The sequence below is a fragment of the Oncorhynchus nerka genome, linkage group LG20, assembly GCF_034236695.1.
Source record: "Oncorhynchus nerka isolate Pitt River linkage group LG20, Oner_Uvic_2.0, whole genome shotgun sequence".
Taxonomy (NCBI): Eukaryota; Metazoa; Chordata; class Actinopteri; order Salmoniformes; family Salmonidae; genus Oncorhynchus; species Oncorhynchus nerka.
The window spans coordinates 13,910,411-13,923,660 of NC_088415.1; the positions used below are offsets into that span (position 1 = coordinate 13,910,411).

At 40.6% G+C, this 13,250-nt stretch overlaps 1 protein-coding gene across 1 annotated transcript; it reads right to left on the reverse strand.

Annotated features, from left to right (window-relative positions):
* Positions 1 to 306: 306 nt before the first annotated feature.
* On the reverse strand, positions 307 to 11,395 carry pnck (pregnancy up-regulated nonubiquitous CaM kinase). Its single transcript, XM_065006036.1, is given in 16 exon segments — positions 307 to 341; positions 454 to 518; positions 520 to 530; positions 704 to 791; positions 2,151 to 2,229; positions 2,484 to 2,575; positions 4,472 to 4,550; positions 4,653 to 4,690; positions 4,692 to 4,721; positions 4,723 to 4,763; positions 6,558 to 6,642; positions 6,644 to 6,682; positions 6,856 to 6,930; positions 6,977 to 7,108; positions 8,162 to 8,178; positions 11,246 to 11,395. Coding segments are annotated over 16 exon segments (1,056 nt in total).
* Positions 11,396 to 13,250: the final 1,855 nt, after the last annotated feature.

Genomic DNA, 13,250 nt, shown 5'->3' on the forward strand with positions numbered 1-13,250 from the left:
AAATAATAATAATAATTTACAACAGAAATAAAAGCTTGATTAAGACCGCTCTCTGCTGGCCGAAGGAGAGTATCACTCTGCATCACTCTGGATATGCAATGAATCACATACAGCAAAGGCACTTGAGAGCAGAAATGCCCTAAATGGCACAGGATTCTTCTGAGGTGATTTCTCTGCCAGACATAGATTCATCTCTTGTTAGCTCAGTGTAGCTCAGTTGGTAGAGCATGGCACTTGCAACACCAGGGTTGTAGGTTTGATTTCCATGGGGGGCCCAGTATGAAGAAAGTATGAAAATGTATGCACTCACTCCTGTAGGTCGCTCTGGATAAGAGCATCTGCTAAATGAAGTAAATGTAAAGCAAGAGAAAAAAAACACAGGTTACTGTAGCGACTGCTGTCTGTTTGCTGCGGGATGTTGATGTTGGGATTTTTATGCCATTCGTCCCTCACCTTGCAGTATGGCCTTGGTCTGTATCTTAGCCTCCTCCTCTACTGCTACATTCTTCTTACTGAGCATTGAATGCCCTCTGAAAAACACAATGCAGACTTGTAGTTAAGTGGATTCCTGCACGTAGAAGAGCTGATGCACATAACCAAAATAATAGGAAACATATCCAGGTTCCAGGTTTTATAGGAGAAAATGTGCCATGGTGTGATGTTCTGGACATTTTAAACAGTACCCAGGCAGGACTAAGCTTACCTTCCACTTGCTCTTAGCAAAGTTCTTCTGAATCTGCTCACTGATGGACCCATGTATGTTATTCTCCAGAGCGGCTCCTCCCGATATCCTGACTCAACAACGCGTCCTGCACCAATTAACAAGCCATCCATCCCACTATTATTATAGAACGTTGGAGTCGTATGCTGTATGTTTACTTTACTGTATGTGTTATACTGTTAGACCTACAGGATGCTTTTCATTGAAATCCTCAAATAAATAAGGTGATATTCAATCCAAATAAAATCCTGGATTTACAGGATAAATCAAGAAAATGTCCTATTTTGAACTTCAAGAATTTGTTTGCATTAAAGTAATTAATGTTTCAAACTCAACTGCCATGGATATGTTTTAGTTATGATAGGCTATAGAAAATATCCCCAATTATCAGAGGCACCCATTAATTGTGTTGTATAGAACATTTCATTCTGTACTTAAGTAGACAAAACACATGATGTTATAGTATTGACCATTCTCACTAAAGGAGATATAGAAGCTAATACAGCACTGGAGGCTGCTGAGGGGAGGACGGCTCACAATGACGTCTCATGGAAACCATGTTTGATGTATTTCAAATCAAATCAAAGTTTATTTGTCACGTGCGCCGAATACAACAGGTGTAGACCTTACAGTGAAATGCTTACTTACAGGCTCTAACCAATAATGCAAAAAAAAGTTATTAGGTGAACAATAGGTAGGTAAAGAAGGTAGGTAAAGAAATAAAACAACAGTAAAAAGACAGTATATATACAGTAGAGGCTATAAAAGTAGCGAGCGTACATACAGACACCGGTTGGCTGGGGCTTTGACAATTTTTAGGGCCTTCCTCTGACACCGCCTGGTGTAGAGGTCCTGGATGGCAGGCAGCTTAGCCCCAGTGACTGGGCTGTACGCACTACCCTTTGTAGTGCCTTGCAGTCGGAGGCCGAGCAATTGCCGTACCAGGCAGTGATGTAATCAGTCAGGATGCTCTCGATGTTGCAGCTGTAGAACCTTTTGAGGATCTGAGGACCCATGCCAAATCTTTTCAGTCTCCTGAGGGAGAATAGGTTTTGTTGTGCCCTGTTCACAACTGCCTTGGTGTGTTTGGACCATTTTAGTTTGTTGGTGATGTGGACACCAAGGAACTTGAAGCTCTCAACCTGCTCCACTACAGCCCTATCGATGAGAATGGGGATGTGCTCGGTCCTCCTTTTCCTGTAGTTCACAATCATCTCCTTAGTCTTGGTTATGTTGAGGGATAGGCCTACCACTGTTGTGTCGTCTGAAAAGTTAATGATGGTGTTTGAGTCATGCCTGGCCATGCAGTATTTAATACCATTCCACTGATTCCACTCCGGACATTACCACAAGCCCTTCCTCCCCAACTAAGGTGACACCAACCTCCTGTGGAATACACACATAGCTACTAGTCTATTTTTAAACTCACCAAGGTTGCTTCAAGGACGGCTCACAATTGTACCTCATCTCTGGTTCTTTCTGCAACATGCGTGGAATGAAATCTATTGCTGAACGGAATATTTTGGAGAGGGAAGCAGCATTCAGGAGGTCATACATTTTTAAAGACTAAAGAAAAGCACAGTGAAAGAAACATTTAAAAAAAATACATTTAAATTAAATTAAAAGCACACTGAAATAAAAATAAGTCATTATTGCCAAGACAGGGATGACATTGTGTATCAAATACATGTGAGGTGTGATGTAAAGAACTAATACAGTCTAGGTAAAAGGATCTCTCAGTATCTTCAACTACATACTGTACCTGAGTTAGAGTCAAACTCATATTCAGCTTTTATGATCAACACGTATATATGTGAGTCATTGTGGTCATAAAACAGAGGGTAGCCACAGAGTCTGGAACATTCAAATAAAACCTTTTAACACAACATCACTTTTCACTTGTCTGTATTAAAGGGATACATCGGATTTTGGCAATAAAGCCATTTATCTACTAACCCTGGAAGTCTGCATAGAAGTCCCATGGACTTCCAGTCATTGCTCTTTGCTAATTGGCAACTTCCTTCCTACTGGATGCAGAAACACACAAATTGTATCCTTGAGTTCATCTGACTCTGGGGAAGTAGATAAAGGGCCTCGTTGCCAAAATCCTGAAGTATCCCTTTAACTAAAATGTGAAGAATGTACCATTACTAAACACTCAAAGTTGAAGTTGGAAGTTTACATACACCTTAGCCAAATACATTTAATCTCAGTTCTTCACAATTCCTGACAATTTAATCCTAGTAAAACTTCCCTGTTTTAGGTCAGTTAGGATCACCACTTCATTTTAATAATGTGAAATATCAGAGTAATAGTAGAGAGAAGGATTTATTTCAGCTTTTATTTCTTTCATCACATTTCCAGTTGGTCAGAAGTTAACATACACTCAATTAGTATTTGATTGGCATTGCCTTTAAATTGTTTAACTTGGGTTAAACGTTTCAGGTAGCCTTCCAGAAGCCTCACACAATACGTTGGGGAAATTTTGGCCCATTCCTCCTGACAGAGCTGGTGTAACTGAGTCAGGTTTTAAGGCCTCCTTGCTCGCACACACTTTTTCAGTTCTGCCCACAAATGTTCTATAGGATTGAGGTCAGGGCTTTGTGATGGCCACTCCAATACCTTGACTTTGTTGTCCTTAAGCCATTTTGCCACAACTTTGGAAGTATGCGTGGGGTCATTGTCCATTTGGAAGACCCATTTGTGACCAAGCTTTAACTTCCTGACTGATGTCTTGGGATGTTGCTTCAATATATCCACATCATTTTCCTACTTCACGATGCCATCTATTTTGTGAAGTGCACCAGTCCCTCCTGCAGCAAAGAACCCCTAAAACATGATGCTGCCACCCCTGTGCTTCATGGTTGGGATGATGTTCTTTGGCTTGCAAGCCTCCCCCTTTTCCTTCAAACATAACGATGGTCATTACGGCCAAACAGTTCTATTTTTGCTTCATCAGACCAGAGGACATTTCTCCAAAAAGTCCGATCTTTGTCCCCATGTGCAGTTGCAAACCGTATTCTGGCTTTTTTATGGTGGTTTTGGAGAAGTGGCTTCTTCCTTGCTGAGCGGCCTTTCAGGTTATGTCGATATAGGACTCGATTTACAGTAGATACTTTTGTACCTGTTTCCTCCAGCATCTTCACAAGGTCCTTTGCTGTTGTTCTGGGATTGATTTGCACTTTTCGCACCAAAGTACATTCATCTCTAGGAGACAGAACGCATCTCCTTATGACGGCTGCGTGGTCCCATGGTGTTTATACTTGCGTACAATTGTTTGTACAGATGAACGTGGTACCTTCAGGCGTTTGGAAATTGCTCCCAAGGATAAACCAGACTTGTGGAGGTCTAGGCTGATTTCTTTTGATTTTTCCATGATGTCAAGCAAAGAGGCACTGAGTTTGAAGGTAGGACTTTAAATACATCCACGGGTACACCTCCAATTGACTCAAATTATGTCAATAAGCCTATCAGAAGCTTCTAAAGCCATGACATAATTTTCTGGAATTTTCCAAGCTGTTTAAAAGCACAGTCAACTTAGTGTATGTAAACTTCTGACCCACTGGAATTGTGATACAGTGAATTATAAGTGAAATAATCTGTCTGTAAACAACTGTTGGAAAATGTACTTGATGTCATGCACCAAGTAGATGTCCTAACCGACTTGCCAAAACTATAGTTTGTTAACAAGAAATTTGGGGAGTGGTTGAACAATGAGTTTTAATGACTCCAACCTAAGTGTATGTAAACTTCTGACTGTAGATGATCACTCCCAGAGCCCATAGGTCCACCACTTTGTCATAATATTTCTGCTGCAGAAGCTATGGGGCTGCACACAAAATTAAAGACAGGGTTTATGTGTGAGGTTCAAACTGCTTTAATTCTACATGATGAGGGTTCAGATGAGATGTATGTATTTGCGGATCCTCACCCACGTAAGCAGGGGGTCCACATGCTGTGGTGAGCACACTGCTCTTCCAACTTGGACAGCCCAAAGTCACTTGGAATCTATAGACAAAGTCTGATATAGTAAGTTCTCAGGCTGGGAGAAATAATAATAATAACAATAATAACATCAACCACAATAATAATAACAATAATAATAATAACCACAACAATAACAATAACAATAATACTAATGATCACAATAATAATAATAATAACAATAATAATAACAATCATAATAATGAACACAATAACAACAATAATAATAGTAACAATAAAAATAACAATAATAATAATACTAATGATCACAATAATAATAGTAACAACAATAATAATAATAACAATAATAATAGTAACCACAACAATAACAATAACAATAATACTAATGATCACAATAATAATAGTAACAACAACAATAATAATAACAATAATACTAATGATCACAATAATAATAATAATAATAACAATAATAATAGTAACAATCATAATAACAATCATAATAATAACAATAACAACAATAATAACAACACCTACAATAATAACAACAATAATAATACTAACAATAATAACAATAATAATAATAATGATCATAATAATAACAATAATAATACTAACAATAATAACAATAATAATAATAATAGAAAGTCCATAATGCTTTATTGACAATTAATCTATCTATCTATCTATCTATCTATCCCTGTATCTATCTATCTATCTATCTATCTATCTATCTATCTATCTATCTATCTATCCCTCTATCTATCCCTCTATCTATCTATATATCTATCCCTGTATCTATCTATCTATCTATCTATCTATCTATCTATCTATCTATCTATCTCTGTATCTATCTCTGTATCTATCCCTGTATCTATCTATCTCTGTATCTATCTATCTATCCCTGTATCTATCTATCTATCCCTGTATCTATCTATCCCTCTATCTATCCCTCTATCTATCTATCTATCTATCTATCTATCTATCTATCTATCTATCTATCTATCTATCTATCTATCTATCTATCTATCTATCTATCTATTTAACACTGCTGCCAAACTATAAAGCAGATCACCTTCGGGTCCATGCGTTAAATGATATTATTACAGCTGGAGGACAGTTGTACATTCAGGTCCCTGTGTAAAGTTGTTACGTTCCCCAGTTTCTGTGTTGTTGTGGGTTTGTATGTGTGTATTCTGGAAATGGCATCCTGGATTCCTGGCGCAGCTGATTGGTCGGCCCCATCGCCGATTGGCGCTCTGACCCCTCCCTCTCGTCAGGGGAAACAGCTGGCTCTTCAATTACCAACTCCTTCCACAGCTTGATAAAAGCCAGTGCTCCTTTGTCAGAGAGAGAGCTTCTTTTTATGTCCTGTGTTGATTGTTTTTGCGCTCAGTAAAAGTTTTGTCGATATTATTTTGTAGCTGCTCCTTCAGAGGTATGTGTATGCCAATAGCATATAGTGTTTTTTGTTAATGACATTTTTCACTTAAAGTATATTATTTTTAATTTGTTTCCCCGGGGGGGTGTTTAATCAAGAGGCCTACGGGCATACATGTGCGGACCACCCCCCTGTATTTTGGTTAGTGCGCGCCAGGTGGTGCTGAAAGTTAGGTAAGTAGTGGGAAGGCAGGTAATATGCTGTAGGAGAGGGGACTCTATAATGTGTACTTTCTTTGGTTCTGACCAGACCCCTTTCCCCACCTTCCCGTGTTAAGGAAGAATAAATTCCCTGTAAACGGGGTTTTTCTCTGCCTCTGTCGTCCTTCCTCGCACCTACGACCACATACGTTTTCACTCCACGGGGAGTTGAGATGTAGCAGGGTGCTGCATTCCCTCCAAGAGGCGTACGTAGTAACATGTGATATTATAACAGCTAGAGGACAAGTTGTACATTCTGGTCCCTGTGCACGATACCCAGCTGGTGGAGTTATTGGACTGCTTCCAGAACCTGCAGTAGGACACGGCTGGCATCTCTCTGTGTAGCTCCCCCTCTCCAGAAACTTGCCTCCAGTAACACTATTGTGACACGCTTTTCATTTAGGGGTAAACACCGTAGTTCATTTATTATTTGACTCAACTTTTTTCTTGGTGCGGGGACATGCCTTCTATTGCAACGTGAAATATAAGATATGGGATGAACAGTCTTTAGATTACATAATTACTGGGTATCTAAAATAAGATTCCACCACTGAGTCATAACAAGAGACAGTTTTGACGATGTCTGAAAGGTCTCCTCCATTGCCACCATGTTGGGATGGTTGATTCTGTTATAAAAAAAAGTGTTTTGTATTCGTTAAACATGACACTAACCTGCGGAGCGCTGCAATCTCATTCTCCAACATGCCCTCTTTTCCCTTTAGCACCCTCTTGCCGATACACTTGACAGCTACAAGTCTCAGGGTACGGCAGTGCTGAGCCACCCACACCTCAGAAATGGATCCCCTGAAACACCCCAAAATATTATTCGTAACCATTCATATAGGCTCTGGCTCTCATTGCTTTATTAGCAATTATTTATTATCACTGAACAATGCACACAACTGTCCATCACGATAACCACAACCTCTAGAATAAACACAAATGTAAATCTTTACTATTATGTTGAGAGTAGCACATATTTTATATTATAAAGTGATTTGAGCTCATGTCTAAACAGCCAAATCCTTTTTAAAAGGTGTTCAACTGAAATGTTCGAGTATCAGTCATTCTAGTATTCATGAGATAATTCTGGAAGTAATCAGTCACTCTTTATACTGCTGTGCAGGTTTCTGACAGCTGTACAGTCAACTCAGTCACTTGTCTGTACAAGGGATTCACTATTACATTTTCCAACCGTGGAGCCAAAATGTTAAAATGCAGAATTCAACTTCCCTTCGGGTGCATTTTGATTATATATTTTGATGGTGTTCAAAGGCTATTATATTAGCCCCAAATAGCATGGCAGGATGCCTTGGTCAAATATAACCTAATCCTATCCACAAATAAGAAATTACGATTCAAAGAAAGTGTCTATCTGGAAAGTGTTGTTTGGTTATAAATAATAATATGGTCTGTTTACCTGTTGATTCTAGTGGTGGATAATTATTCTGTCAACGGTCTTCACGGTTTTTTCTCTCCATACAGATGTCACCACTCTCCTTAGCCTCTATGAGCTTTCATTGAAAATCAAACTCTTCTTTTTCTGAAGCATCCTTGTCCACCCCACCCACACTCTCCACACAAAAGCTGACTTAAAAAAAAAGGATAGAGCAGAGAGAAACAGATAAAGAGAGCAAGGATGGAAACTGCCTCTCACAGTTATTCATTACATCCACTTCACAAGAACAAGCCATGTGCTAGCAGCTTACTGCCAAGAGGAACTACTCAGTTGAACATACCCTATGCAGAACATTTCTTTGCATCTGGTACATTAAGTTTGGTAACACTGTTTGCACTTTGTCCAATTAGTTTTATTATAATACATGATCAGGGAGAAAGCAATGTGCACCAGTTTACTTGCAGGTTGTCTGAGCCTGTGAAGGGAGCACCGCAGACCATTAGTTCTAGTTACATGATGAAATCTGTCTTTTGTCTCTGCATCCTGCACTATCCTTCTATGGGCACAGGGTTATCCAGAGAATCCATCTAATCCACCTGGCACAAAGAACTCAAACAAACCTCTCGGGCTGAAGAGCAGTCTATACAACAGTCTGCATGCCTTTCACGACAGAGTAGCTGTTCAATAGAGGAAGATGCATTTACACAAAGGACATAGTCATGCCTTGGGAACAAAAATACAAACAAATAATTTAATTATTGTGCCTAGTCTATCTGAAATCAAATGATATACGTATACTATTATGAATATTATTTTAAATGAAATTACACTCCCTATTTATAATTTAAAATATGCTGTTCGACAAAGTAATTTCAAACTTCTAACTGCTGTGTAGAATTCAAATTGTCCTGAGTGATAACTGATAACATCCCATACTATCCATGTAAATGTGAAGAATATTACATTTTCCCTCTGTGATGTTTGGACATTTAGCCACTAGGGAGAGACATTGTATCAACATGCTTCATGTTTTATGTACAACCTTTTAGAATGCAGAGGCTATCTGTAAACTCTTCATTATAACACAATCAGTTAAACTAGTACTAACATCCGGTCAATTGGTACTAAAAGGCATCCTGAGTTGCAGACAGGTTTCCTCAAGATTTCCCCAATAGATTTGGATTGGAAATCAGGCTAGGCTCTCACGTCACCCCGCTCCTCCGCTCTCTCCACTGGCTTCCAGTTGAAGCTCGCATCCGCTACAAGACCATGGTGTTTGCCTACGGAGCTGTGAGGGGAACGGCACCTCAGTACCTCCAGGCTCTGATCAGGCCCTACACCCAAACAAGGGCACTGCGTTCATCCACCTCTGGCCTGCTCGCCTCCCTACCACTGAGGAAGTACAGTTCCAGCTCAGCCCAGTCAAAACTGTTCGCTGCTCTGGCCCCCCAATGGTGGAACAAACTCCCTCACGACGCCAGGACAGCGGAGTCAATCACCACCTTCCGGAGACACCTGAAACCCCACCTCTTTAAGGAATACCTAGGATAGGATAAAGTAATCCTTCTCCCCCCCCTTAAAAGATTTAGATGAACTATTGTAAAGTGGCTGTTCCACTGGATGTCATAAGGTGAAAGCACCAATTTGTAAGTCGCTCTGGATAAGAGCGTCTGCTAAATGACTTAAATGTAAATGTAAATGTAGGGGTTGGGGTTACGGCTAGGGCTGAGTCAGGGCGTGGACATGAGACCAGGGTTGTGACATCCCAAGGAGCCTGGATAGCAGCTACTGCTTTTTATATGGTCTCTGATGTTATTGTCCATAATTTTGTGTCCCTGTTTTAACTAGAAAGACAGATCTTCTACCTGTAACACACTAGCAGAGCTGCTTCAGGCCCCTTCTCTTTCTCCAGAGGACACTGGACATTCCTCATCAGGAAACGTAAACTTATCCCTTCACAATCAACCAGTTTACAGCAAATAGTTTACCTTACCTGTGCGGTGTGCAGATTTTAAATATCATAAAATATACTTAGACGGCAACTATACCTTTCCTGTCAATGGAGGAACTCTTAAAGTCCATCTGTCATCTCTGAAGACTGTCCGATTAGGAGGTTAACAACAAACCATTCTCTCTGGCTAAACGTGTGAGCCATCATGATGGGGGTGTATGTATTGGCAGTGGCACTCACAGCAACGAAGAATAATATCTGTTTATATATTTTATACCACATATGCAATTAAGCCAATTATTATTTTCATAGCATATCATACCAACTTAATGTTTTCAAGTGAGCCTGTCAGAGAACTGAGAAGGAAGGAAAAAAATGATTTTGGATCTACTGTCTTTCTCTAACCATAGTATCAATAATCAGTCACCATGTTCACTGCCACATACAGTAGAGAACATACTGTACATGATGGGGATGATGTGCCGGTTATGATTTGAACACTACACACATTTACAGTACTACCTCTGTCATTTTATGAACATGTTATATTTAAAAAAAGAGGAGAACATCGTGAGTCAGTGGCATGGCTATTTCCAAAGAGCCATAAAAGAAGAGGCTGTAACCTTTTCATGGCAGCTGCTCCTAAGTCACGGGTTGTATTCAGGACTAAACTTAGAGCAAAACATGTAAGAGTTACCATAGCAGTACCACCACCTTGCCTTGGCATGGCTACCACGTTACCTCACACATCGTGGCTCTGACAAAGACATCCGGGCAACTCCCGACATATCTGTGTTTCAGCACGTTGGCAGTCCAATACACTTTCAACAACGGAGTGTGAGAATTACAAGCAGGAAATCACATACCGTAGTTGTAATCTCTCCTGTTCCAATCTTAATCGAGGACAAGAGGTGGTGAAATGCATTATAAGGGTTGCTATGCGCAGTGAACATTTTAAAGAATCGTTCAAACGTTCATGTGATGGCAGAGGCTTGACTGCCAACAAACTGACACGTCAGGTTCAAGAATTAAACCCACTGTACCATATACAATGATCCTGTGCTCATGGAGAAGACAGAATAAAAACGTGCTTCTGAAACACTTCATTATGACCTGATGATCGAGTGAAGCCAGAGCCAGTTAAGTGAGATGGAGACAGTTTCATGGCTTGCTCTCTGTTATTAAACGGTTATGTTACAACACTGACAACCTGTTTGTGGCACGCTCAATTACAATAATATACAAATAAACTATATCCATGTATCTGTATGGCAGTAATACAGTGGGGTCTGAAATTATTGACACCCTTGATAAAGATGATCATAAAGGACTGTATAAAATAAATAATTCAAATACTGAGCTATATTGTATGGTAAAAAACCTTGGGAAATTATATTATATTATAGATCAAAATCCAAAGTAACAGTCAGCATCTGGTGTGGCCACCAGCTGCATTAAGTACTGCAGTGCATCTCCTCCTCATGGACTGCACCAGATTTGCCAGTTCTTGCTGTGAGATGTTACCCCACTCTTCCACCAAGGCACCTGCAAGTTCCCAGACATTTCTGGGGGGAATGGCCCTAGCCCTCACCCTCCGATCCAACAGGTCCCAGACGTGCTCAGTGGGATTGACGTGCCCAGACTCTTCGCTGGTCATGGCAGAACACTTCGCTGGCCATTGCAGGTAATCACGCACTGAACGAGCAGTATGGCTGGTGGCATTGTCATACTGGAGGGTCATGTCAGGATGAGCCTGCAGGAAGGGTACCACATGAGGGAGGAGGATGTCTTCCCGGTAACGCACAGCGTTGAGATTGTCGGCAATGACAACAAGCCTCGGTGTAACGCTCATTCCTTCGACAGTAAACGCGAATCCGACCATCACCCCTGGTGAGACAAAACCACAACTCGTCAGTGAAGAGCACTTTTTGCCAGTCCTGTTTGGTCCAGCGACAGTGGGTTTGTGCCTATAGGCGACATTGTTGCCAGTGATGTCTGGTGAGGACCTGCCTTACAACAGGACAGTCTGAGCACTGATGGAGGGATTGTGCATTCCTGGTGTAACGTGGGCAGTTGATATTGCCATCCTGTACCTGTCCCGCAGGTGTGGTGTTTGGATGTACCGATCCTGTGCAGGTGTTGTTACACGTGGTCTGCCACTGCGAGGACTATCAGCTGTCCGTCCTGTCTCCCTGTAGCGCTGTCTTAGGCGTCTCACAGTACGGACATTGCAATTTATTGCCCTGGCCACATCTGCAGTCCTCATGCCTCCTTGCAGCATGCCTAAGGCACATTCACGCAGATAAGCAGGGACCCTGGGCATCTTTCTTTTGGTGTTTTTTACCCCAAAAGAAAAACAGTCAGTAGAAAGGCCTCTTTAGTGTCCTAGGTTTTCATAACTGTGACCTTAATTGCCTACCGTCTGTAAGCTGTTAGTGTCTTAACAACTGTTCCACAGGTGCATGTTCATTAATTGTTTATGATTCATTGAACAAGCATGGGAAACAGTGCTTAAATCCTTTACAATGAAGATCAGTGAAGTTATTTGGATTTTTACGAATTATCTTTAAAAGACAGGGTCCTGAAAGGGTCCTTTTTTTGCTGAGTTTATTTGTTCAGCACTTTTGAAATGTACAGCGATATAATTCAGAACAAGGGTTGTTTTCCTATAGTGTTCTCCCTGTACACCAAGTCAGAACAGTAGGATAAATAAAGGGGCAAATAAGCAGACAATGAAAGCTCTTACAATATTCGATGATGACATTTCTTTAAAACAAGCTATAGGCTACATGTGCACCACCAAGTCAGAGCAGTAGGCTAAGTTATGAGGGGAAAAGGGACCAAATTATTTGGGTAAGGCACATGGGCTACTAACAGCTTACTACACAACATACACTTAGTATTACTTTTTTAGCTACAGTATACATATCTCCCTGGAATATTACATCATTATGCAGCAGCATACAATACATGTTTGGACTCACCTTGTTGTGTTGTGCTCACTTGACTTGGAAGGTGGTGCAAATTTTGTCATCAAACCGTGTAATCAAAGTCTGGCATTCTCTGGATTTATGGTGCTTTCCAGACAAATGGGAAATGGAAAAACACAAGGTAAAATCATGACATCAGTGATCTTCAGGTTGGAGCTCTAGAAAGATGCCCGAGTTCCCAACTTGCAATTCCGAGTTGGATGACCGTTCAAAGTGTATTTTCCCAGTCGGAGCATGTTTTTTTCCCAGAGTTCCCAGTTGTCTTAAACTCACTGAAGTCTGAGATTTCCCAGTTCCGAGTTTCCAATTGTTTTGAACGCTGCAGAAGTCATGCTGTCTTGACAGCATGGCCAATGTTGAATGTTTATCCTTTTAAGCTTGGAAAAAAGACCCTTAAATTAAACCCAGACTTGGACCACACACCCACTCCACTGAATAGCAGGCTCGTGATTGCTTTGCAATGCTTGCAGTTAGCCACTGATTCCTTCCAAATCAACTGGTTGTGTAATGTTTATGTCTAACGGCCGATGGGCATCGATACGTTTTATCTCTAATTTCTCTTCATTATTTCTCTTCATATGACAAGGATTGAAAAGGATTTGCCAG